Consider the following 21,649-nt stretch of genomic DNA (forward strand, 5'->3'; position numbering starts at 1 on the left):
GGATGATGGCAGAGGCACTTTTGATGTCAACCAGATGTCCCCAGCGTCTACCAGCATTCTGAAGCTACAGGAAGCACACTCAGAGGTGGTTCTTGTTGATGCTCTTATAAAAATTGTGTAAGTTCTTTCAGCTAGTGCACCTGTCATAGCTTAGTCATATGGCTATGTTCACGCAGTGCTTTTAAAATAAGGGCATAGTCTCCTTCCACAAAATGACTTCCCTGTCTGCTCTGGAATCACCTCAATGCTGAGGTCTACAGATGATTTCTAAAATGAAGATGTCACCATAAAAGGAAACCCAGATATTCCTTTAAATTAGTTGTCACTTTAAAGTTTCCATTTGAATTTTCTTTTCAAAACTTGAAAAGAAATAATTTGTTGGCTCAATAAAAATAATCATGTAGTTTCATAAAAGTTAAATCCCTCTTGCTAAAATCTGCCCAACACCGTCTTGGCGTGTGTTAGTGCTACTTAAAAGTGATTCAGTGTGATCAACAAGTGCTCTGCCTCAGGAAGACATGCTGTCCTCTGCAGTAGGATGTACCTTACCACAGGGCCAGCTCATGACAATTGCAGATCATGTGATGATAGTGGCTACACGCAGACGAGGTACAGCAGCCAGGTTTTAGGTTTGCAGTCATGTGGGATAAACAGTTTTATTTGAAAAATAAATTGAAGGTATGAAATTGATAATAATTTCATGTACAGTGCTATTCAGCAATTAAACCCTGTATTAATTCCTTCCACATGGAAATACAAGAGAATACAAAAGTTCATAAATTATCTTCCTTGCTTCTCAAGGAGGTTTGGAATTTACTAGATAGGTAGGTTTTGAGTGCACTTCTGTGTACATGGAGAAGCCATTTGTGAAATAGTCAATTAATGAAAGAGCTTCCAAAGATTAAAGAAACTGTACACAGGAACCTATAGTTTCTGCTTTAGTTACAGTTTTATCAGATTACAGAATGTTCAGCAGATGTTATCATCTGCTCTGGGAGACTTATGTGGCTCAGGTGTTCTGCTCCACAGGTGTTTCTGATCCGCAAAAGAAAGCATATTAGAGTCACTGTACTAGTTACTAAGTAGCAACTAGGTGTAGACTTTTCTAAACTACCTGAGCTTATCTTTTGAATAAAAAGTACTGACTTACCAAAAACTATTTCACATGTTCTTGATAATAGGACTCTCATTTTTACTTTAAAGGAGCTTGGGCTGGTATTTTTTTTTAATGCGTGACATAATGGTCTTCATACAAGTACTTTTTAAAAAATCACTGTTAACTGCAAACTTTACATCTCTGAAGGGGGATTTTATACTGAACTTGACAACTAGTTGATTTCATTGCTAGTCTTTGAACAATGTAAAAATACCAAGTTTTATTGTGCTATGGGAAGACATTTATATTCAAAAGTCACTCTGCCTGTTAAGTTTGTGTTTTCCCCAGAACATTTCCTAGAGAACTCCCCTGAGGCTCTCACCAAGGCGTGCCTCTTGGCCATTTGTTTTGCCACTGCCACTGGGTTGCCTGGCAGCCCTCCACAAAATGCAGCTGGGGTTGATGCTGCCAGTGAGTTCTCTAGGGAAGAGTACCTGTGGGTCCACACTTGTGCAAGAGGTGACCACACTGAGGACAGCCCACCTGGAGAATGGTGGCCAGTGACCACCAGGAGACCTCATGGAGTCACTCCTGCAGCAGTGCCGCCTGATAGCCATGAGGACCTGCTCAGCAGCCAGCTCTTAGGCCTGTGGGATTGCTGTGCCTCCTGAACAGCTGCCCTCTAAGTGGAGTTGGATGTCAGAACAGCCTCCTCGGCCACATGGCTTTGCTGCCTATTGAATTCTGCAAGGAAAATCAGCATTTCTAGTTTCATGTGGTGACAGCTCTTATTAATATACAGAAGTGCAGCTCCTAACTTAAAGGCTTGGCAAGAGTAGATTTCCATTTGCTTTGCTGTGTAACAGAATCTTGAAACCACAGGTTATTATAGAATCCCAGATAGCTAGACCTGAGGTACAAGAAAGCATTCTCTTTAAGAAAACATTGCATCCTCTTAGGTAGAGCACTGCTTTGGAAACGCAGAACTCACACTGCATACAGCATGTATTCATCTCTGTGCTTCTTCCCTGCCTTGTTCAGAACTCGCCGTTTTATGTGTGCATTTGTTGTAAATGAGTCCAGCTCCCATTTAAATTAATCTTTTTTTTTAATGCTATGAAACTAATCAGTTCATTTCATCTTAGTTTAAGTCTTCTTTTTTCCTTTTTTACTGCTGTCATTTCTTGTGCTTGTTTTTTTCCCCAGTGAGGGTTGTCGAAGAGAAAATACAATGAAGAATGTTGGAAGTCGCAAATATGCATTTAATTCCCTGCAGCTGAAGGCTTTCCCCAAGCATTACAGGCCTCCCGAAGGGACTTACGGAAAAGTGGAAACATGAACACACGGTTTCCTAATTAGTTGTTATGTAATAAATGTGGGTACCCACTAGTGTCATACATGAACTCTTCAAGAAGACCTGAAGGATTGTTTATTTTTATGTTTTTTAAAATAACTTCACTAAAGAGTCCATGGAGCATGTTTTTTCTGTTGGAATCCATAGGAGGTAATGTTGGCTCTATAGTATGGATAGTAATGACCGCCCTTAACAGTAGTGTTCAGCTGTAACCATACAGCTACCATAGTTACCTGTAAGAGTTCAGTTTGTCTGAACTAGGAGACTAGAAAGGAGACTTTTTCAAATGCCCTCATAGACCCTGCTCACCCAACTTATTTTTCTACTGAGTAACTCAAAAGTGAGCATTGACTTAAAATCTACTTTTAAAAGGTCTGAATATAAAACATCAAGTAATACATTAAACAGTTTTATCTCAGGCAGAACAATATAGATTGACTCAAGTTTTGGGAAAAGAAGCTAGCCTTTTATGCAACGAGGATAGTTAGTTCTAATGAATTACCAAAGGCACCACTGTCTGTGAAACTCAAAGTTGAAGGAATCCTGGTCAGCCAGCCAGAGATGACACCCCAGACTCTCACAACCTGGTGCCACACTTCTTTCTGTTCCTCGTGAGTTATATAGAGACATCAAACCAGCTGTGAGGCCCCTGTCCTCCTCTGCCTCTTTTCAAGCTCCATATTTCCGTCCCATCACACCCATGAGGCATGTCTCCCTTTCTTCTCTAGATGTTGAGTTAGAGCAATCAGAAACATAAATGTGCATGTCTGATGTCTGAGGGATAATACTTTAATGTTGAATTAAGACTGTGCAGACAATGAAAATCTAAAAAGTTGCAGAACAAATGTTCTTTTGTGAAATTTCCAATAGATCTTCTGAAAGACAGTACAATCATGTTTGAATGAAAATGTCTGATTTTTAGGTTTGAAGTAATTATTCTGTTATATGGCTGTTGAGAAGCAGTTCAAATTATCTCCTCACATGAGACTTTGAAAAGAATTTATGGGCCAGGGAGCTTTCATAGAAAATTATGTCTGGTCATCTTTTATAAGGTGATAATGAGTGTTATCTGCACATAGCAGAGTTCCCCCCCCCTTAGGAGTTTATATGTTTTTATAAATTCTGTTGATGATAATATTGTTTACATGTATTTAAAAGACTGTAAAGGAAGTATATGTGGCACCTATTAATGATGTTGATGTTGATCATTTGTAAACACTTTGGAAATTCTTATATAAGCCTAGATAATTTTCTCTTGGTTCCTTTAGAATCATGTAACAAACTTGGTCTGGACACTGAGGCATGGACAAGATTGGTCCTTGGCTAGAACATAGACTATATGGGCATTAAGTAGGGTTGGAAGTGGGTGCCCTTGCAGATTCCTTGTGTGCAAACAGACTGCTGTCACCTGACTCCAACTGGGAAGATGTGTTTTGATGGTTGCGGCTCCTTGGGCCTCTCTCCAGGCTGGGGGCACTGTGGAAGGCAAGTGGGAAAGAAACTCTTGTCCACCAAACCCTCCGCACAGGTGGCTGCTGCTGGTGCCCGATTCTCGTCCTGAAGTGTAAGTTCCTGTTCAGAGGCTCTCCTGTGGCTGATGTGCCTTTCATCTCTTCATCATTTCAGCTAACTTGTAATTGTATAATCCCATCTTTTCTCATTTGACATCACAACCTTTAAAAAAAACCTTTTCTTTTTAAAAGATGGCACATGTTTTCCATTTTCTTTTTGTTCACAGAGCATCCACATTTATAAAGGGAATTGAGCACGGCTTATTCCTTGGTCAGCAGTTTTGCATGTGGCACCCTTATGTGAATTCATTTTCTTAATTTTTGCTTTATATTATGAATCACCACAAAGCTTGGCTAACCCTACAGAAAAGATTGAGGCTTCAGTGTTCTCTCTGAGGGCATTATGACTGGCTCCCAGTGCATCGCACACGTTCCAGGCTTGCTGGGAAGGGGCACCTTGCACAGCAGTGGGCGCAGGCAGCTCCTGGCTACACAGAGGAATGCTGAACTGTTTGTTGCACAAGGAATTTACTGTAAAATAGAGGTTCCGTCCAGTGTCTGCCCACACTTAAATGTTGAGGTGTCTGGACAGCCAGGAATGTCACATGGATTCTGGCAGAGCTCCTGCAGTACAGTTGCCTTTAGTTTTCCTTTAAAGATGTAAAAATATTGTATAATAGCTTCTCCCCCGACCCCCAACACAATTGTATTTGCTAAACTTAGTGCATTTAACTACTTTTATTTATTTAGTTTTGGGAAGTATTAATATATATGAACATATAGTTACCATTTTATATATTCTTAGCTCATTCAAAGCCATGTATGCTGTAAATGTGCAGTCTTTAGAATGACAAGTAATAAATACCTGATAAGAACATTAAACTTGGTCTTGCTTGATTCATTCTTCTACACTGGAAGGTCTAGTTGTAGTTAGCACCTGACTGGACATTGGTATTGCATGCTCAAGTGCTAAGTTCATAGGATTGTAAATGTAGAACCACCAGAGACTAATGTCTTTTAAACCTTTTCACTTGATTTGAATAGAGGTGCAGCAAGGTGTAGGATTATGAACATAAACATCAACAGCAGTCAGCCCCCACGCTAGTGACATGAAGCAAGTTACTTGGACTTCTCTGAACCTGTTTCCATATGTGCAAGTGTGGACAACCATAGGTTCATGTAATGAAGTGGTTGTAAGGTTCTTTGTAAGTGTTCATTGTTTCCTTCCCATGCATAACCATGAAGTACACCATCTCTGTACACCTAGCCCTCATGTGGCTCACTGAGAGGCATTTCATTCATGCTTGGTCAGCACCACCTAGGCACATGTCTCTAGTGATCTTCAGATCAATTCCTGGCAATGGAAATGTACATTAAAGAAGAACGTAAGTAGACTATTCTTTCTGAATTTTTACTATTACCATAATACTAGTACCATACTAATGCCATACTACTACATGAATACAAAATTCATAATACTGAAATTTAAGCTACTGCCTATAGCCAATGCTTTTTCCTTCTATTCTCACTGATCATTTAAATGCTTTCTTATTTCAATTTCCGTTTCTTTGATCCTCGGTGAAGACCTGGAGACTCCCTGTGTCTGCTGAAAAGCTAAAGTATCTGGAGTCTGGTCTCTGCAGGCAATTGCAGCAGCGGTAGATGCAATTGCTCAACAAGAGTGGAACTTGTAGCACTATCTGGCATTTTCTTTGCCCACTTTATTCCATCATGGTCACAGCTTATTGCACGGTGCTATCCACATTCAGGGCCTACTTACCCTCCCATAGCAATCTTCTCTGAACATGCCCTCACTGACACAGTGAATTTTACAAATCCCCTATAGGGAGCTCTCACGTCAACTTGACAGTTAAGATTATTCACATGCCTTTAACCACAGAATGGAGGCAGCTGAGGAAGGAAGATTGCTGTGAATTTAAAGCCAGCCTGAGCTACAAAGTAAGTTTCAGAGCAGTCTGGGCTAAAGTCCTGCCTCTCCCCCCACAAAAAAGAGATTAACCATCACCATACCCAGTAATACCCATCCCATGTGGATTTTTTTTCTTTTTTCTTTTTCTTTTTTTTTTTTTTTTTCTTTTTGGTTTTTTGAGGTAGGGTCTCACAAGCTCTAGTCCAGGCTGACCTGGAATTCACTATGTATTCTCAGGGTGGCCTCGAATTCACAGCAGTCCTACCTCTGTCTCCCAAGTGCTGTTATTAAAGGCATGCACAACCATGCCTGGCCGTCCCATAATTTCTACTCCATACACCTCGAGTCTATGTCCATGCCCCTTTGATGTGAATGAGTCATTACCCTCATTCTTTCAAGTCCCAATGCAGGCAGGCCCCCTCTGTGATGATGTCTCTCTACAAAATTAGTTTGCTCTTTAATTTTTTTCACTCAATTTGAATATATCATATGCACTTTGTCCATCTTGCCAATTATCTTTATATTCATGAAAACAGGTGTAATGCTATTTAGAAGTTTACTTGAGAAAATATGAATAAATGGTGAATTCGTGGTGGTTAATTAAAGTCCTTCAGCACTCATGTTGCCCACCCCCCATATAATCATCAGTTATTCTAAATGTATCAGAAGTTAAATTTGCCAGGTCAAAGGACAGACAAAGGTTAGAACTGATTGTAGCAGCAGGAGCAAGTAGGTTTCTTTTGGGGAATGGGCGGGAGGGTATCTGATGAGAGAAAGCATTATAGGGGTTAAGGCTGGAGAGATGGTTCAGTGGTTAAAGGCACTTTCTTGCAAAGCCTGGAGGAGTGAGTTCAAATCCCCAGTACCCACATAAAGCCAGATGTACAAGGTAACGCATGCACGTGGAGTTAATTTGCAGTTGCAAAAGACTCTGGTGCATCCATATTCTCATTCATCCTCCCTCCCCCTCTCTCTGCAAATAATAAAAATCTCTTGTGGGGTGTGTGTGTATGTATGACATGTCAGGGTGTTGGTCCTCTTAAACCTTGTTTTGAGACACATCTCTTCCTGTTTTGCTGGAAAGACCAGACTAATTGGCCTGCAAATTTTGGGATTCTCCTGGCTCTGGAATTAAGAGATGCATGCACCCCTTTGCCTCCTGCTTTTACATGGGTTCTGGAGATCCAGACTGCAGTTGGCAGGCTTGTAGAGCAAGTGCTTTTACCTGCTGAGCCATCTTCCCAGAGCCCCAAAATTAAATCTTAAAACCCACCAATGAAACTGCTGAAAACAACTGTTTACAGTCGTATCACAGTGAAAAAATAGGAATAAACAACCAAAAAGAATAAAGTCTTACACAATTAAAACTTTTAAAAAGGACTGAAGAGATGCCAAGATCACATACTAGGGAAAGATAGTCGTTTCTAAAAATGCTTTTGGAGAAGCCAGATAATCCCTATGTGCAAGACAGGCCCTTACCTCATACCACAAAATAGATCAAGGACCAAACATAAAAGAAAACCATAAATTCTTTGGGGAGAAGTGTAGGAGGGTTTGCTCCACCGCACTGGGCAATTTCTTGAATATGATTGCCAAAAATTAAACATGAGACAACCCATTATCAATGGATAAGGGTTCTAAAAAGATTTCTCCAAAATATAAAGATGGCCAACACACATCGTCATTAGTCAACAGCAACACTAGTGATGTTTGCTATCACTAATCAGGAATATGCAAATCAAAACACCAATTAGGAGCGCTACTTTTAAAAGAATGGAAGGCTGGGGAAGATAACTCAGTAGGTAAAAGAGGACCTGAGTCTCTATCCCAGCACCCACATAAAAAGCTGGGTGTGGCCACACGTGCATGTGTGTAACCCAGTCCTAGGGAGTGTGGAGGGGTGCTTGCAGCTAAGCTAGTCTGACGAAAAACTGACAGTTCCAGGTTCTCTGTCTTCAGGAAATAGCACAGGAAAGGAAGAGACACAAAGGTCTCCCCTCACACAAAAGTTGACCAGGATATGGAAAATGAATCCTGGTATGTACCTTTCAATATCAAAGTGGTGTGACTGCACCTTAAAAATTAAGAATATGGCCAGGCGTGGTGGCGCACGCCTTTAATCCCAGCACTCGGGAGGCAGAGGTAGGAGGATCGCCGTGAGTTAGAGGCCACCCTGAGACTACAGTGACTTCCAGGTCAGCCTGAGCCAGAGTGAGACCCTACCTCGAAAAACCAAAAAGCAAATTAAAAAAAAAAAAATTAAGAATGTGGCTGGAGAGAGGGCTTAGCAGTTAAGGCGCTTGCCTGCAAAGCCAAAGGACCCAGGTTCGACCCCCTAGTACCCACATAAGCCAGATCCACAATGTGGCACATGCGTCTAGTTTGCAGCAGCTAGAGGCCCTGTTGTACCCATTCTTTATCTGCCTTTCTCTCAAAATATTTTTTTTTAATTAAAAATAGTTTCCATATGACTCAGAAATTCTGGGACTGTGCCCACAGTGAAAGCAGAGCATCGGGGATATCTTCACATACATGTACTCAGTAATATACTCAGTTGTGTGGTGAAGCAACCCAATACCCACTGGTGGATAATATATACACTACAGGACATGCACTGGAATGCTATTTGGTTTTACAAAGGAAATTTTGGAGCTGGAGAGATGGCTTAGCAGTTAAAGGCACTTGCTTGCAAAGTGTGTCAGCCTGGATTTGATTCCCAAGTACCCACATAAAGCCAGATGCATGTAGGTGGCGCATGTCTCTAGTTTGTTTGTAGCAGCAAAAGGCCCTGGCACTTTACTTCTCTCTCCTTGCAAATTTTTTTTTTTAAGTATGATACACAATACATATATGCACCTAGAAAATACTTTGCTAAGTGAAGTAAGAGTCAAAAAAGACAAATACAGCATAATTCCACCCATATGAGGCACTCAAATTCAGAGAGTAAAATGGTGGTTACCAAAGAAAGGGAGTATGCCAAGGGTAGGAATGCCAGGGCTGACTGGGGATGTTCTTCATGAAGATAGTGTACATTCGGCAAGGGGTGAACAGTTCTGCTGTGTGGAGGTACATGATGCCACAGCGCTCTACACTTGAGTATGGTAACAATCAATGGTCACTTAAACATGGCTACTAATACAGGTATGTAAAATTATTTCAAAAGCTAATCGCAGGGCTGGAGAGATGGCTTAGTGGTTAAGCGCTTGCCTGTGAAGCCTAAGGACCCCGGTTCGAGGCTCGGTTCCCCAGGTCCCACGTTAGCCAGATGCACAAGGGGGCGCACGCATCTGGAGTTCGTTTGCAGAGGCTGGAAGCCCTGGCGCGCCCATTCTCTCTCTCCCTCTATCTGTCTTTCTCTCTGTGTCTGTCGCTCTCAAATAAATAAATAAATAAAATTAAAAAAAAAAAAGCTAATCACAAGCCTACCAGAGATAAAATGATCAAACTCGTAGATGTTTTACTCCTAGAAGTAAATTCCTATAAACCTGGATTAAGACTGCTTTCTTAAAGGCTGAAGAGATGGCTCAGTAAAGACACTTTGAGTTCAATGCCCAGTGCCCAACTAAGCCAAATGCACAGAGTTCATGTGTTTGGAGTTTGTTAGCATGTGCAAAAGGGTCCTAAGATGCCTATACTAATAAGTAAATTATTTTTAAAGGTTTCTTAAAAAAATAATTCACTCAAAATTGTACTTCATGCTGGGCATAGTAGCTTATGCCTATAATCCTAGTACTTGAAGGCTGGGGCAGTTTGATTGCAGTGAGTTTGATTCTATAGAATAAGTTATAGGTCATGCCAGCCTGGGCTACAGTGTGAGAGCCTTGTCTTAAAAAAATAAAAAAGCAAGGGCTGGAGGGATGTCTTAGCTGTTAAGGCATTTGCCTGCAAAGCCAACGGGCCTTGGCTCAATTCCCCAGGACCCACGTTAGCCAGATGCACAAGGGGGCGCTTGCGTCTGGAATTCATCTGCAGTGCCTGGAAGCCCTGATGTGCCCATTCTCTCTCTGTCAAATATTTTTTAAAAAGACATAAGCAAAAACAAAAAGTCGTAAGAATCCTCACAAGCCAAGAATAAAGACAGCCCAAAAGAAAAGGAACTATGGGTTGGAGAGATGGCTTAGTGGTTAAGGTGCTTGCCTGCAAAGGCTAAGGACCCAGGTTCCATTCCCCAGTACCCACATAAAGCCAGATGCACAAGGTGACACAGTGTCTGGAGTTCATTTGGGGGAAAAAAAAAAACAACTAAGGACCCAAATTCACATTTCTGCAAAGACCACACAGAGATGGCCAGTAAACACGAAGCTGCTCAAGCCATTAGCTATTACAAAACTAACTATATACATCTTATTCAGTGAGTGGCTGGAGATAATATGAAGTCATTGGTGACCTGAAGATTATTTTTGAGGTAGGGTCTCACTGTAGTCCAGGCTGACCTGGAATTAACTGTGTAGTCTCAGGGTGGCATTGAACTCATGGTGATCCTCTTACCTCTGCCTCCTGAGTGCTGGGATTAAAGGCATAAGCCACTATGCCTGGCGATCTGAAGATTCTTAAAAGAATGTGACATGGTAAAACCACTGTGACAAATGTGAAATTTGGAGTTATAAAACTCTAATTCTGATCTTTGGTATATCATCTGAGTACAGAAGAAATTAAATATATGCTCATGTGGGGTGGGTTAATTCTGGTGTCCCCCATAAGACTTATGTGTTCTGAATACATAGGTACCCAGCTGGTGGCAATTTAGGAATTGTAGCTTCCTGGAGGTGATGTATTATTGGACACAAGCTTATGGGTGTTATAGTCAACTTCCCTTTGCCAGTGTTTGGCACACTCTTCTGCTGCTGTCGTCTACCTGATGTTGGTTAGAAGTGTGTCCACCCTCTGCTCATGCCATTATTTCCCCCTGCCATCATGGAGCTTCCCCTCAAGTCAGTAAGCCAGAATAAATCCTTTCCTCCCACAAGCCCCCTCTTGGTTGGGTGTTTGCTGCCAGCAATGTGAACCTGACCGCAACACCACGTGAAACTCTCACAAATGTTATAGCATTAGTCGTAAACTCCCCAAAGTCAGGCTGGAGAGACAGCTCAGGGGTTAAGTTGCTTGTTCACAAAGCCTGATGACCTGGGTTCAATTCCTTAGTACCCACATAAACCCAGATGCATAAAGTAGCACATGTGCCTGCAGCTCATTTGCAGAGGTTAGAGGCTCTGGGGTGCCCATTTTCTCTCTCCCTCTCCTTACAAATAAATTTTAAGCTCCAAAGTGGAAACAAAGTTCAATACCATGTGGTCTATGTCAACTATTTAGCAATGATGAAATACACATAGGTGTTACACAAATAAATGTTGAAACATTCTGGAAAGTTAAACTGCTTACAGAAGGCCTGCTTATGTCATTCTACTCAGATCCACACAAATACAGTAAATTTTGGAACATTCTGGTAAGTTGAAGAAACTGCTCACAGAAGGCCTGCTTATGTCATTCCACTCATTAGAGAAGAATGAGGAAAATGTTTTGGTTGGTGGTGAAGGTTGCACACTTGTCACAAGTCACAGAATTGCATAGTCAAAGGTTCAATTTCGTGACATGAATTTCTCCAAATAAAACTCTCCATAAAGCTGTTAAAAGCCAATTATGACATTCTATACAAATACATTTTACACATTTCTTGTCAAAATTGCTTTTTTTTTGCATTTTTTTAAATTAGTTTTTTATTCAGCAAATACAGGCAGTTTGGTACCATTATTAGGCTCATCCGTGACCTACCCCCTCCCCATTGGCTCCTCCTTGTTGAGATACATGGGTCATGCATTGTGGAGTTAGCCCACAGTTAATGGTACAATAAATGTCTCTGCATAACTTGACCCAACATGTGGCTCTGACATTCTTTCCGACCCCTCTTCTGCAAAATTTCCCTGAGCCACGTTGGGTTCATTTTTGGTCTGCTTCAGTGATGAGGTGTTGGGGGCCTCTACAAGTTTTAACTCTTAAGGAAGGTGTGGTTCAGTGGGAGAACATTTGCCTAATATGCACATGGCCCTGGGTTTGATCCTAAACTCACACAAAACATGTTCTAGCACTTTAGTTGGTATACAACAGTGCTGACTAGTCATCAACTTTCCCTTCCCAGTGGAACAATATACACCCCAGGCCCCACTGATACCCTGGGGAATTCTCACCATTTGAAGTGTCATTTACAATAACAAGTGATCTTCACAATTCTTTGATTTAGTTCCAATGAAAGCATGAAAAATAAAACAATGATTCTTCATTGTTCTTCACTGCAAAAATCCAGTTGGAAACTTGGATTCCTACTTGACTCTCAACTCGGTTGTGATAAAAATAAAATTACTGTGATTCTAAACTGTTTTCACCTGCATGTTTGTTGTTCAGAGTGAACATCTGTTGGTTTGTTGCTTGTTCCAAATCCAACTGATTGAATCCAACGTGATTCTGACGGTAGTTGTCACATAAGTCCCAAACTTGGCCAAGATCACAAGGGTCTGATGCAAGAGCAGGTGATCCAGGGAACAGTCCTTTAGTATGACTGGATTTGTGGATGCTGGAAAGGGAAGTTCATGTTCTCCTCTTTGGAAATGAATAGAGACCCAGCCTAGAAATGAAAGCAACAAACAGAAAACCACCGAGAGATGGAAGAACCCTGACAATAGTCTCCCATAGTAAAGTCCCATTCATGGCCTTCTAGTACAGACTGTGATTGAAAGTCATGGTTGAAAATAACTATCTTTCCATTCTTTGTGCTTTTTATTGATTGATTTGTGAAAGAAAGAGGCAGAGAGAAAGAGAGAGAGGCAGACAGAGAATGGGCATGCCAGGGCCTCCAGCCACTGCAAATGAACTCCTGATGCCTGTGCCACCTTGCATCTGGCTTACGTGGGTACTGGGGAATCGAACCCAGGTCCTCAAGCTTCACAGGCAAGCGCCTTAACCACTAAGCCATCTCTCCAGCCCTTCTTTATGCTTTTGAACAATTTTCAAAACACATTAAGTTCTCAGCCCATAGATTTTCAATTGTTTATCTTCTAAAAATAATTTCAGCAAAATTTTTTATCCATTTTCTTCAGTGTTCTATGGAGAGAAAAACCAGTCCACCAAACATGCAGCAAAATCACATTTCCTATTTTGGCTTTTCTGTTAGTGACCAGGGAAAGCCCTGCATTGCTATTCATCTTGCTTTTAATATAATGATATCAATATCCTTTTCTTCCTCTGAATCTTGATCTGGCATCCAACTGAAAAACAAGAATATAATTTAATGATATGTGGTATAGTATACAATTTAATAAAACATAACTTTGGTAAGGGATGTCAGTAGTAAATTAGCTTTAACAACATCAAAAAGTAGTCATGAGAGTATTGTATGCTTAGAACCAGCATTTAGGAAGCTGAGGTCAGACTGGCAAGCTTGAGCCATTTAGTACAGACCTCATCTTGCAAGACTCCCCCCTCCCCAAAAAAATAATTTGTAAGAGCTACCAAGGAAAAAATAATAAAGATAGCATAAAAAGCAAAAGTTCCACTTAAGGGTCAGTAAAGATTTTCTTCTCAACTAAAATCCAAAATACATTGATCCTTTGCTTTGAAGTATACTCAGTATATGTTCTAGCAGGCATATCTGCAAGGGAAGTGCCCTGAAAAACATTAAGCAACACACAGTTATCATAGGATTAAAAATCCTTGCAGGCAACATGTTCTCTGACTTTAAGCTTCGCAGTGCAGCCACTTCCCATGGGTTGTAGATAGATCAGAATGGTCTAAAGTTAGTAAAGTCAAAATTTCATAAACAGTTAATACTTCTGTCCAGAAGTTCCATAGGAAGAAATTATTTTGGTGGTAGGCCAAAAAATTTTACTATTTGATATAACTTACATAATACAACTTATCATCACTTCCTATGCTTAGTCTTTTAATAGCTTTTTAATGATTTAAACATGCTTTGAAATTATTTACAAATATTAATGATTGCATTTTACATGGCTGACAAAATTATGCGAGGGAAGACAAGCAAATCCTCTCCACCTTAAATGATAGGGAAAATGTCAGACAACTGTCACTTGAGAAAAGAAACCAGAGCCAAATTCAATCACTTTACATCCTGGATTTTAGTTAGTATTCTGAGTCATGAACACCTGTGTCCTCTTTTTCTTTCATGAACAAAGTAGAGGGATTTGCATTGTAGATCCTAAACTAAAACCAGGCCCTGGTCCATCCCTCAAAAGGATTCTCACATTTGATTTCATACTTCTCTTTCTCCAAAAAACGACTCAGTTTTCATCCCATCTGTAGATCTTCCAAGTCAAGGAATGTTAGTACAGAATCCCACAGTGGAAATATCTTGGGCCTTCCTCCAACTAGTCATCATTCCAAAATACAAATGCTGACAGTTCCTTCTGGTTACATAAGGCAGAAGTGCACACACTTTATGCCTCTACATTACAGGTCTGTATATAACTACCAAATGAGTTAGGTGTGGTGGCACAAGCCTTTAATGCCAGCACTCAGGAGGCTGGGGTGGGAGGATCACTATGAGTCTGAGGCCAGCTGAGGTGCCAGAGTAAGTTACAGGTCAGCCTGAGCTAGAGTGAGACCTGATCTCAAAATAAATGAATAACTACTCCCAAATGACCTGACCCAAATTTACACATACCACTATCAATTCCTTTTTGTACTTGCTGAGACTTCACTCTCACTCTTTCAGAAACCCAGTAGGGAAGGAGAACAGAAAATTAGAGGTTTTCATGAATGCTAATGTTTAATCTCATTCCCTACTTTCTTGCGAAAACACTAACTGCTGTTAAAAGAAAGAGGACCAGTCATTGGACTGATCAGCTTTAAACTGTTTCTGGCTGAATGGGGGCACAGACATATGGCAGTTAGATTTCTCCTGGGGAGGGGAACTATTCTAAAGGGTTCCAAATGTATATTGTTGGAGTGTAGGAAGATAATCTTGGAAGAAAATGTTGGAGAGAAGGAATAAAAGTAAGGAGTTAATGAGAAGTGGGCACACTGTAAACTGGTCTCCTTTAGGGTTTTTCTTCTTGTGGACTTCTAAGCCTTGGGAAGCATTCACGGGGACCTAGGTAGATGGAGTTGGATTATTTTGGGACCATTTGAGCATGAGCTGGCTGAGATTCCCACCCCATCCCCCACAGAACTGTTCATCAAATGGCACAAGTAATGTCTGACATGGTCTGAATCTGTTTCTTTAAGGCTTGTAAAACAGACAATATTAGCAAAGTTATCAGGAATATATATTCAATATTTAAACTTGATAGTGGTGAATATCCCATATTGTGTATAATAGCCTTCCAGAATATACTTTTTAAATCTGTCCTGGGGCCAGCAAGAGCCAAAGGTTGGTACCATAGAGCCACTGGATGTCATTAAGGACTGTACAAATATATTTTTTGTCTCAGGACTTATTTAATGATGTCCTGGCACGAGTTAAAAGGGATTCACCATTGTTCCCAGTATAATTTTTTTTTTTTTATTAAATGACCCTTGGTTAGAGTTGTCATATATTTTAGATTTGAAAATGACCATTTTGACATCTATGGTTGTTTTTCCTTGATTGAAGAATCAGAACTGAGAGGGACCAATATGTCTTAAGGCCTTGCTTGTTTTCCCTTTTGAAAAGTTCTTGTGTTTTAAAAAAATATTTTCATTTAGTTATGTGAGAGAGTGTCAGAGAAAGAAAAAGAGGCAGACAGAGAAAGAGAATGGTCACACCATGGCCTCCAGCTACTGCAAATGAACTCCAAATGCACACACCACCTTGTGCATCTGGCTTAATAGGGGAATCGGACCTGGATTCTTAGACTTCACAGACAAACACCTTAACTACTAAGCCATGTCTCCAGACCCCTCTTGTGTTATTTAATAAGTATCCCTTCATCTTTGGTTATACATTTTTATCTGAGTGTTTATGACTAAGCAGAGAGCCAAAATTTAATCAAGTGTTCATTTTGGAGGTCACCAATGGCTTTCTAAAGGAGACTTTAGGGACCAGGGAGTACCCTATAGCTTTTCTAATACTGGTGTTGTCTCAGGATGAGTCAGGGCCATGCTGGCCAAGTATTTTTCCCTTCTTTGGGAACCAGGGGACTGATCTTTGCTCAGTTGTGACTGTCCCATTTTAGACTGTACACTGTTTTTGTTTTGGGGTCTCTGGATCCCTCCTGATCAGGAAGACAGGTGACTGACCAGGAGGCCAGTGTAGAAGTGTTCCATCTCCTCCAGTGGCTGCATGCAGGTAGCTAGTTTTTGTTAATATATTTTTTTTATTTATTTATTTGGGGGGGGGGAGAATGGGCACACCAGGGCATCTAGCCACTGCAAACGAACTCCAGATGCATGCACCCGCTTGTGCATCTGGCTTATGTGGGTCCTGGAAAATCGAGCTGGGATCTTTAGGCTTTGCAAGCAAATGCCTTAACTGCTAAGCCATCTCTCTAGGCCCTAGGTAGCTAATTTTTTTTTGTTTTGTTTTGTTTTTCGAGGTAGGGTCTCACTCTAGCTCAGGCTGACCTGGAATTCATTATGTATTATCAGGGTGGCCTCAAACTCACAGCGATCCTCCTACCTCTGCCTCTTGAGTGCTGGGATTAAAGGTGTGTGCCACCACGCCCGGCTGGGTAGCTAATTTTTTTTGTTTATTTTTATTTATTTATGTGAAAGTGACAGAGAGAGAAAGAGGCAGAGAGAGAGAGAGAATGGGCACGCCAGGGCCTCCAGCCACTGCAGACGAATTCCAGACGCGTGCGCCCCCTTGTGCATCTGGCTAACGTGGGTCCTGGGGATTCGAGCCTCAAACTGGGGTCCTTAGGCTTCATAGGCAAGCGCTTAACCGCTAAGCCATCTCTCCAGCCCATGGGTAGCTAATTTTTAATGTAAGCACTTTAAAATCTTTAATCACTTACCATTGATCTTTTACATTCAAAAAATGAATACTGCAAAGCTCTGCAGTTCCCTTCCTTCAAACACTGCCGAGGAGATTTTCCTTCCTGTGATACACAAAACAAAATAAAGACGTGAAAGTTTTCTTATGAATTACAAAATAATTGTCCTTCTGAAAACAGCTATTTTTTAAAAAAATTAAAAACCGGGCTGGAGAGATGGCTTGGCGGTTAAGCGCTTGCCTGTGAAGCCTAAGGATCCCGGTTTGAGGCTCGGTTCCCCAGGACCCACGTTAGCCAGATGCACAAGGGGGCGCACGCGTCTGGAATTCGTCTGCAGTGGCTGGAGGCCCTGGCGCGCCCATTCTCTTTCTCTCCCTCTATCTGTCTTTCTCTCTGTGTCTGTTGCTCTCAAATAAATAAATAAATAAGAAAATTAAAAAAAAATTAAAAACCTAAGGTTATATAAGATATACTACTTAATTCCTTTTGGTTATTGGAGCTTAAAAAAACTCAGACAAAAGTGTAGATTTTTAAGCTGGTTTCTATGGAACACCTTGTTAATGTTTATAGAAATCTACAAAGTAAGCCCTTCATCTCCTTATGGGTTTAAACTGTGAACTCACTGTCTAAAATAAAAACATTTTTATAGTTGGTACTAAACACTACATAAATATTAATAATAATCTGGGTTGGCACTTTCAGGAAGATGTCGTCCAGCTGCTCTGTATAGTTAGGGATTTCCCCGTAAGCAGATTTTGACTTTCACTTGTTCAGTATCAATCACACTCCCTTAGTTTTGTCTGTGGTGTTCTTGTTCCTAGGAATTGTGACACTTTCTAGTCTGTTATGTGGTCAGCTGACATGTACATCAATGCTTCTTAAGAGGGAGCACAGTAGCAAGTCCTTGCACTATCCCATCCCTCTCCAAGCTGCAATGCTGTTGATGGGGTGTGTTGCCCACATGAACAATGTGGGGGCAAGCAAAGGCTAAAATATACAAAAAGCTGTAATTTATGAGCTGATACCTCCCTAAAATTCCACCCTCAATGGATGACTCCTAGTTGTTCCTTAATATCCCTCAACCTCTTTCATCCAGCATATGGCTGAACTAGGTTTCCTAATCATCCTTAGAGCTGGATGTGGTCATATGACTAAGTTTTAGCCAATGTAGTAGGAAACAAATGGAAAACTGTTTGTTGGTCCTGAAAGATGTTTATCCCGTTAACCCATTTTACTCCATAGGTTGGTGTTGTAGAAAGCTTCATATTACTGGGATGAACATCCAAACCAGACACAGTTTTGGGGGAGGAGGATTTATTTCAACCTTATAGATCCAGAGGAAAGTTCCATCACTGCCACTATTGCACCTGTTCAGTATTTTTGGCCTGTTGGCCAGACTTGAGGCTTGCAGTGTCCACTGTTTTCACCACTGATGGCTTCTGTCTCCCATAAGGCTACATGCAGTACACCTTTTTCCAGCTTTCTGTCAGCTGGTCTACAGGAAGAGGGTTTTCATCTAAGTCCAGCTTGATTTCTCAGTGACCTTGCAGCTCTGGCATGTGGAATCTTCAGCAATAGGGTCTTATCATCTATTTTTAGTGGGAAATCAAGAGCCTTGGCAATAGCCTGTAATGTTTTGGGGGTATCTGTGACCTCTCTGGCCAACAACACACTGGAAGATATCCCATTTTTCCAGTAACAGCACCAGAGTGCTGAGAAGTGACAGAGGAGTGTTCAGCACTGAAACATCTCTCTTACACCCTCCAAGGCTCAGGGTTCACTGCGGAAGAGGTAGCAGAAAGAATGTAAGAGCCAAAGCAAGGGTAAGACTGCTTACAATGCAATTGTCCACACAGAAACTGGCCTTGATATCCGTGACCTCACAGTGCCTAGTACTACCTTCACAAGCCCTTTGTAATAGGAGGAAAAGATGATGACATCAAAATAGAAGAAAGACTAGTGGAAGGGGGGGGGTATGATGGAGAGTGGGTTTGTGAAGGGGAAAGGGGGGAGGGAATTATGGTTTGTCTCTATGTATGAAAATTGTCATTTAAAAAAATGCCAAAAAAGTTGAAAAAAATTTTTAAGTAAAACACCTGAGCCCAAGGGGGCATACATTCAAACCACTACAGTTAGGAAGCCTGATATGATCATGTGGCAGCAAGATAAATGAGGCCCACAAGTGTTTATGCAACTATCTCCCATTTAGTACCTAAAACCATGATCAACAGTGTCTGGTCTGCTGGTGAAGACACATAGGAAATCCCCTAGTGAATGAACTCCCAATGGAAGTCTCCCAGGGGTCATAAAACCCTAAGAAGCCTATCTCAAGAGATTGTTCTGAAGCTGCTTTCTCTTTCCTTCTCCTCACTAGCACACCTGGAACTTACATCTTTTATCACCCGAGTTCTTATTAATTACCTTGAGTATCTCTGAGCTCCTACAGTTCTTTGACTATTTCCCATGACAGCACCTAGGATACCTGCCCAACTTGAGATTTCTTCCAGAGTGAAATACTTAGATTTGATGGGTTAAACAGTGGTAAGCAGAAACTTTGGCACCCTATCTGCCATAAGAGCATATTAACTTCTGATACTCCAAAAGCCAAGGAACCAAAAGTCTCTATCACAGATGAAGTTGCCATACAGACCAGGCAAAGACATCAGCAGTTTCCCCTGGTGTCAGAGTCCCTAGTGGGGAGTGGTATCCAGTATCTTCCAGAGATAATCATTCAAGAAGGTAGGACACTGTTCTAGACCTGTAAAACTCAATGTTTTGCTTCACTACTGCTTTTTTATGCTCTAGCTGAAGGCACCATTCTGGATTAATTTAACACAAACTATGGGCTGGAGAGATGGCTTAGCGGTTAAGCGCTTGCCTGTGAAGCCTAAGGACCCCGGTTCGAGGCTCGGTTCCCCAGGTCCCACGTTAGCCAGATGCACAAGGGGGCGCACGCGTCTGGAGTTCGTTTGCAGAGGCTGGAAGCCCTGGCGCGCCCATTCTCTCTCTCTTCTTCTACCTGTCTTTCTCTCTGTGTCTGTTGCTCTCAAATAAATAAATAAAAAATTAAAAAAAAAATTTAACACAAACTGAAAACTCACTTCCATTTACGGAATTATTTTAAAACACCACGTTTCTTTTGCTGTTGCTGCTGCTGCTGAACAAATTCAGCATGAATAAGACCATATAGTTGAGTTTGGGAGAGGAGGAAGACACTTTTTGCCGGGCATCCTGGTTATAATTGCTGCCTATAGCATTTAGTTTTTCACATAAGTAGCAAAAACTGATTGTGACACTTGTGCTCCCTTTATAGTGTTCCAAAGACTCACTTTCTATACAAGTGTCTCACCCATGAATATTTGTTCCCTGAATCTGAGTGTGGCACCCCATGGCATCTGATAGATCAATCATTGTAATAAAAACAAATTGGTATTCTTGTTACAAGAATTGTCTTCTACCTCTAGAATTTCTTTCCTCAAGCTTATTCTGTTACTTCCTTCCCTCAGCTGCTTGCCTCCATGGCCTTCCAGATTGTAGATAATCCTTGTGCCTCCCTCTGACACAAAGTAGCTTTCATGGGTGGCTGAAACCTTCCTTTCAAACTTTGACACAGGTCCTCTATTCCAGGACCTACAGGCCACTAGGGTCACTGGGATCTTCCATCTTCCCATCTCTTTATTTGATAAAACTTCAATTTTAGCCTTTGACACTCAGCAATGTTACCTTTTCTGTGAAGTTTCCAAATTGTAAAGCAAAATCACTTCCTGTAAACTGGACTGAGCCATTTCTCCCCCTGGATCTTTTCATTTAAAAAATACTTATTAGGGCTGGAGGTATGGCTTAGCGGTTAAGGCATGTGCCTGCAAAAGCCAAAGGACCTAGGTTCAATTCCCCAGATCCCACGTTAGCCAGATGCAGAAAGGATGAATGCGTCTGGAGTTCGTCTGCAATAGCTGCAGCCCTGGCATCTCTATTCTCTCTTTCTCTCTCCCTCCCTCTTTCTCTGTCAAATAAATAAAAATAAAAAAAAAAAACTGATTAAATGCTTACACAGCCCTTACTGCATTTCATTAGCTGTAAACTAGGATCCAGGTTTAGCGTCAACTTTTAGCCTCACCACACGTTACTGACATTCAGATCATGTGGTGGTAGGGAGGGACGAATGTAGGGGAAGAAAGAGTGGTGAAAATATGGAGCAGTCTCATTTTCACCAAAACGTACAGCACTTCGCTGAGAAATTCAAATCAGTGCGACGAACGATGGTACATATTGTTTGAACGGGCTCGGACACGTTCAGGGTGGTATGGCCGCAGTCTGAAGGCACACAGGAACAGAGAAAAGAGAAACAACTGGCCAGTTCACCGGGTGTATGGAACTGCCACAACTGACTCTATAGATTGTCATTTCCTAGCACGCAAGAAAACCGACGAACTCCCACGTCTCCAGAACTTAGCAGTGTGCCAGCACACACAAAATACTCCTTACACTCGGTCGGGTGGCTTAATATTTACAAAAACGTGACCACCGGGCGGTGGGTGAGACTGGACGGGACGAGGCTCCCACAGCTGCAGAGAGCTCAACCCAAGACCCACACCCGCGACGGGAGCGCCGACCGCGCTACCTGGAGCACGCAGCGGGACTGCAGCAGACACGCGCCCAGGTCCTCCTTCACGCCCGCGCACGCCGCGTCCTCAGGCTTGTCCTCATAATACCGGGGCATAACTGCGGCCTCGCCTCTCTGGCTCGGTCACGTACCCCGCCGGCCCCAGCCAAAGACACCAGCTCCGAGGACCGAACCGGAACAGCCGGCGGAAGTCCAGCCCCCGTCAGGCTTGG

At 41.7% G+C, this 21,649-nt stretch overlaps 2 protein-coding genes across 9 annotated transcripts in view; one reads left to right on the forward strand and one right to left on the reverse strand.

Moving 5' to 3' along the window:
* Nucleotides 1-4,843, forward strand: part of Inpp4a (inositol polyphosphate-4-phosphatase type I A) — a 152,660-nt gene extending 147,817 nt beyond the window's left edge. For all 8 annotated transcript variants that reach the window (XM_045146913.1, XM_045146917.1, XM_045146918.1 and 5 more), the window contains one exon: nucleotides 2,303-4,843. In XM_045146913.1, coding sequence (XP_045002848.1) covers nucleotides 2,303-2,435 — 133 coding nt within the window. In that variant the 3' untranslated portion in view covers nucleotides 2,436-4,843. The remainder of the gene's footprint in view (nucleotides 1-2,302) is intronic.
* Nucleotides 4,844-11,742: 6,899 nt separating this feature from the next.
* LOC101603055 (cytochrome c oxidase assembly factor 5) lies at nucleotides 11,743-21,622 on the reverse strand. Its single transcript, XM_004669792.2, has 3 exons — nucleotides 21,435-21,622; nucleotides 16,835-16,918; nucleotides 11,743-13,147 (listed from the first exon to the last, which is right to left on the reverse strand). Exons 1-3 carry the CDS (start codon nucleotides 21,531-21,533, stop codon nucleotides 13,106-13,108), a joined length of 225 nt encoding a protein of 74 aa, XP_004669849.1. The 5' UTR covers nucleotides 21,534-21,622; the 3' UTR covers nucleotides 11,743-13,105.
* Nucleotides 21,623-21,649: the final 27 nt, after the last annotated feature.

Source organism: Jaculus jaculus, chromosome 4, assembly GCF_020740685.1.
Source record: "Jaculus jaculus isolate mJacJac1 chromosome 4, mJacJac1.mat.Y.cur, whole genome shotgun sequence".
Classification (NCBI taxonomy): Eukaryota; Metazoa; Chordata; class Mammalia; order Rodentia; family Dipodidae; genus Jaculus; species Jaculus jaculus.

Bases quoted from the DNA above. Each gene is read 5' to 3' on its own strand.
- LOC101603055 (XM_004669792.2), bottom strand. From the start codon at position 21,533: ATGCCCCGGTATTATGAGGACAAGCCTGAGGACGCGGCGTGCGCGGGC. The intron at 16,919-21,434 runs GTAGCGCGGTCG...TGTGTATCACAG, and splicing joins AGTCCCGCTGCGTGCTCCAG to GAAGGAAAATCTCCTCGGCA. The intron at 13,148-16,834 runs GTAAGTGATTAA...CTTGTTTTTCAG, and splicing joins TTGAATGTAAAAGATCAATG to TTGGATGCCAGATCAAGATT.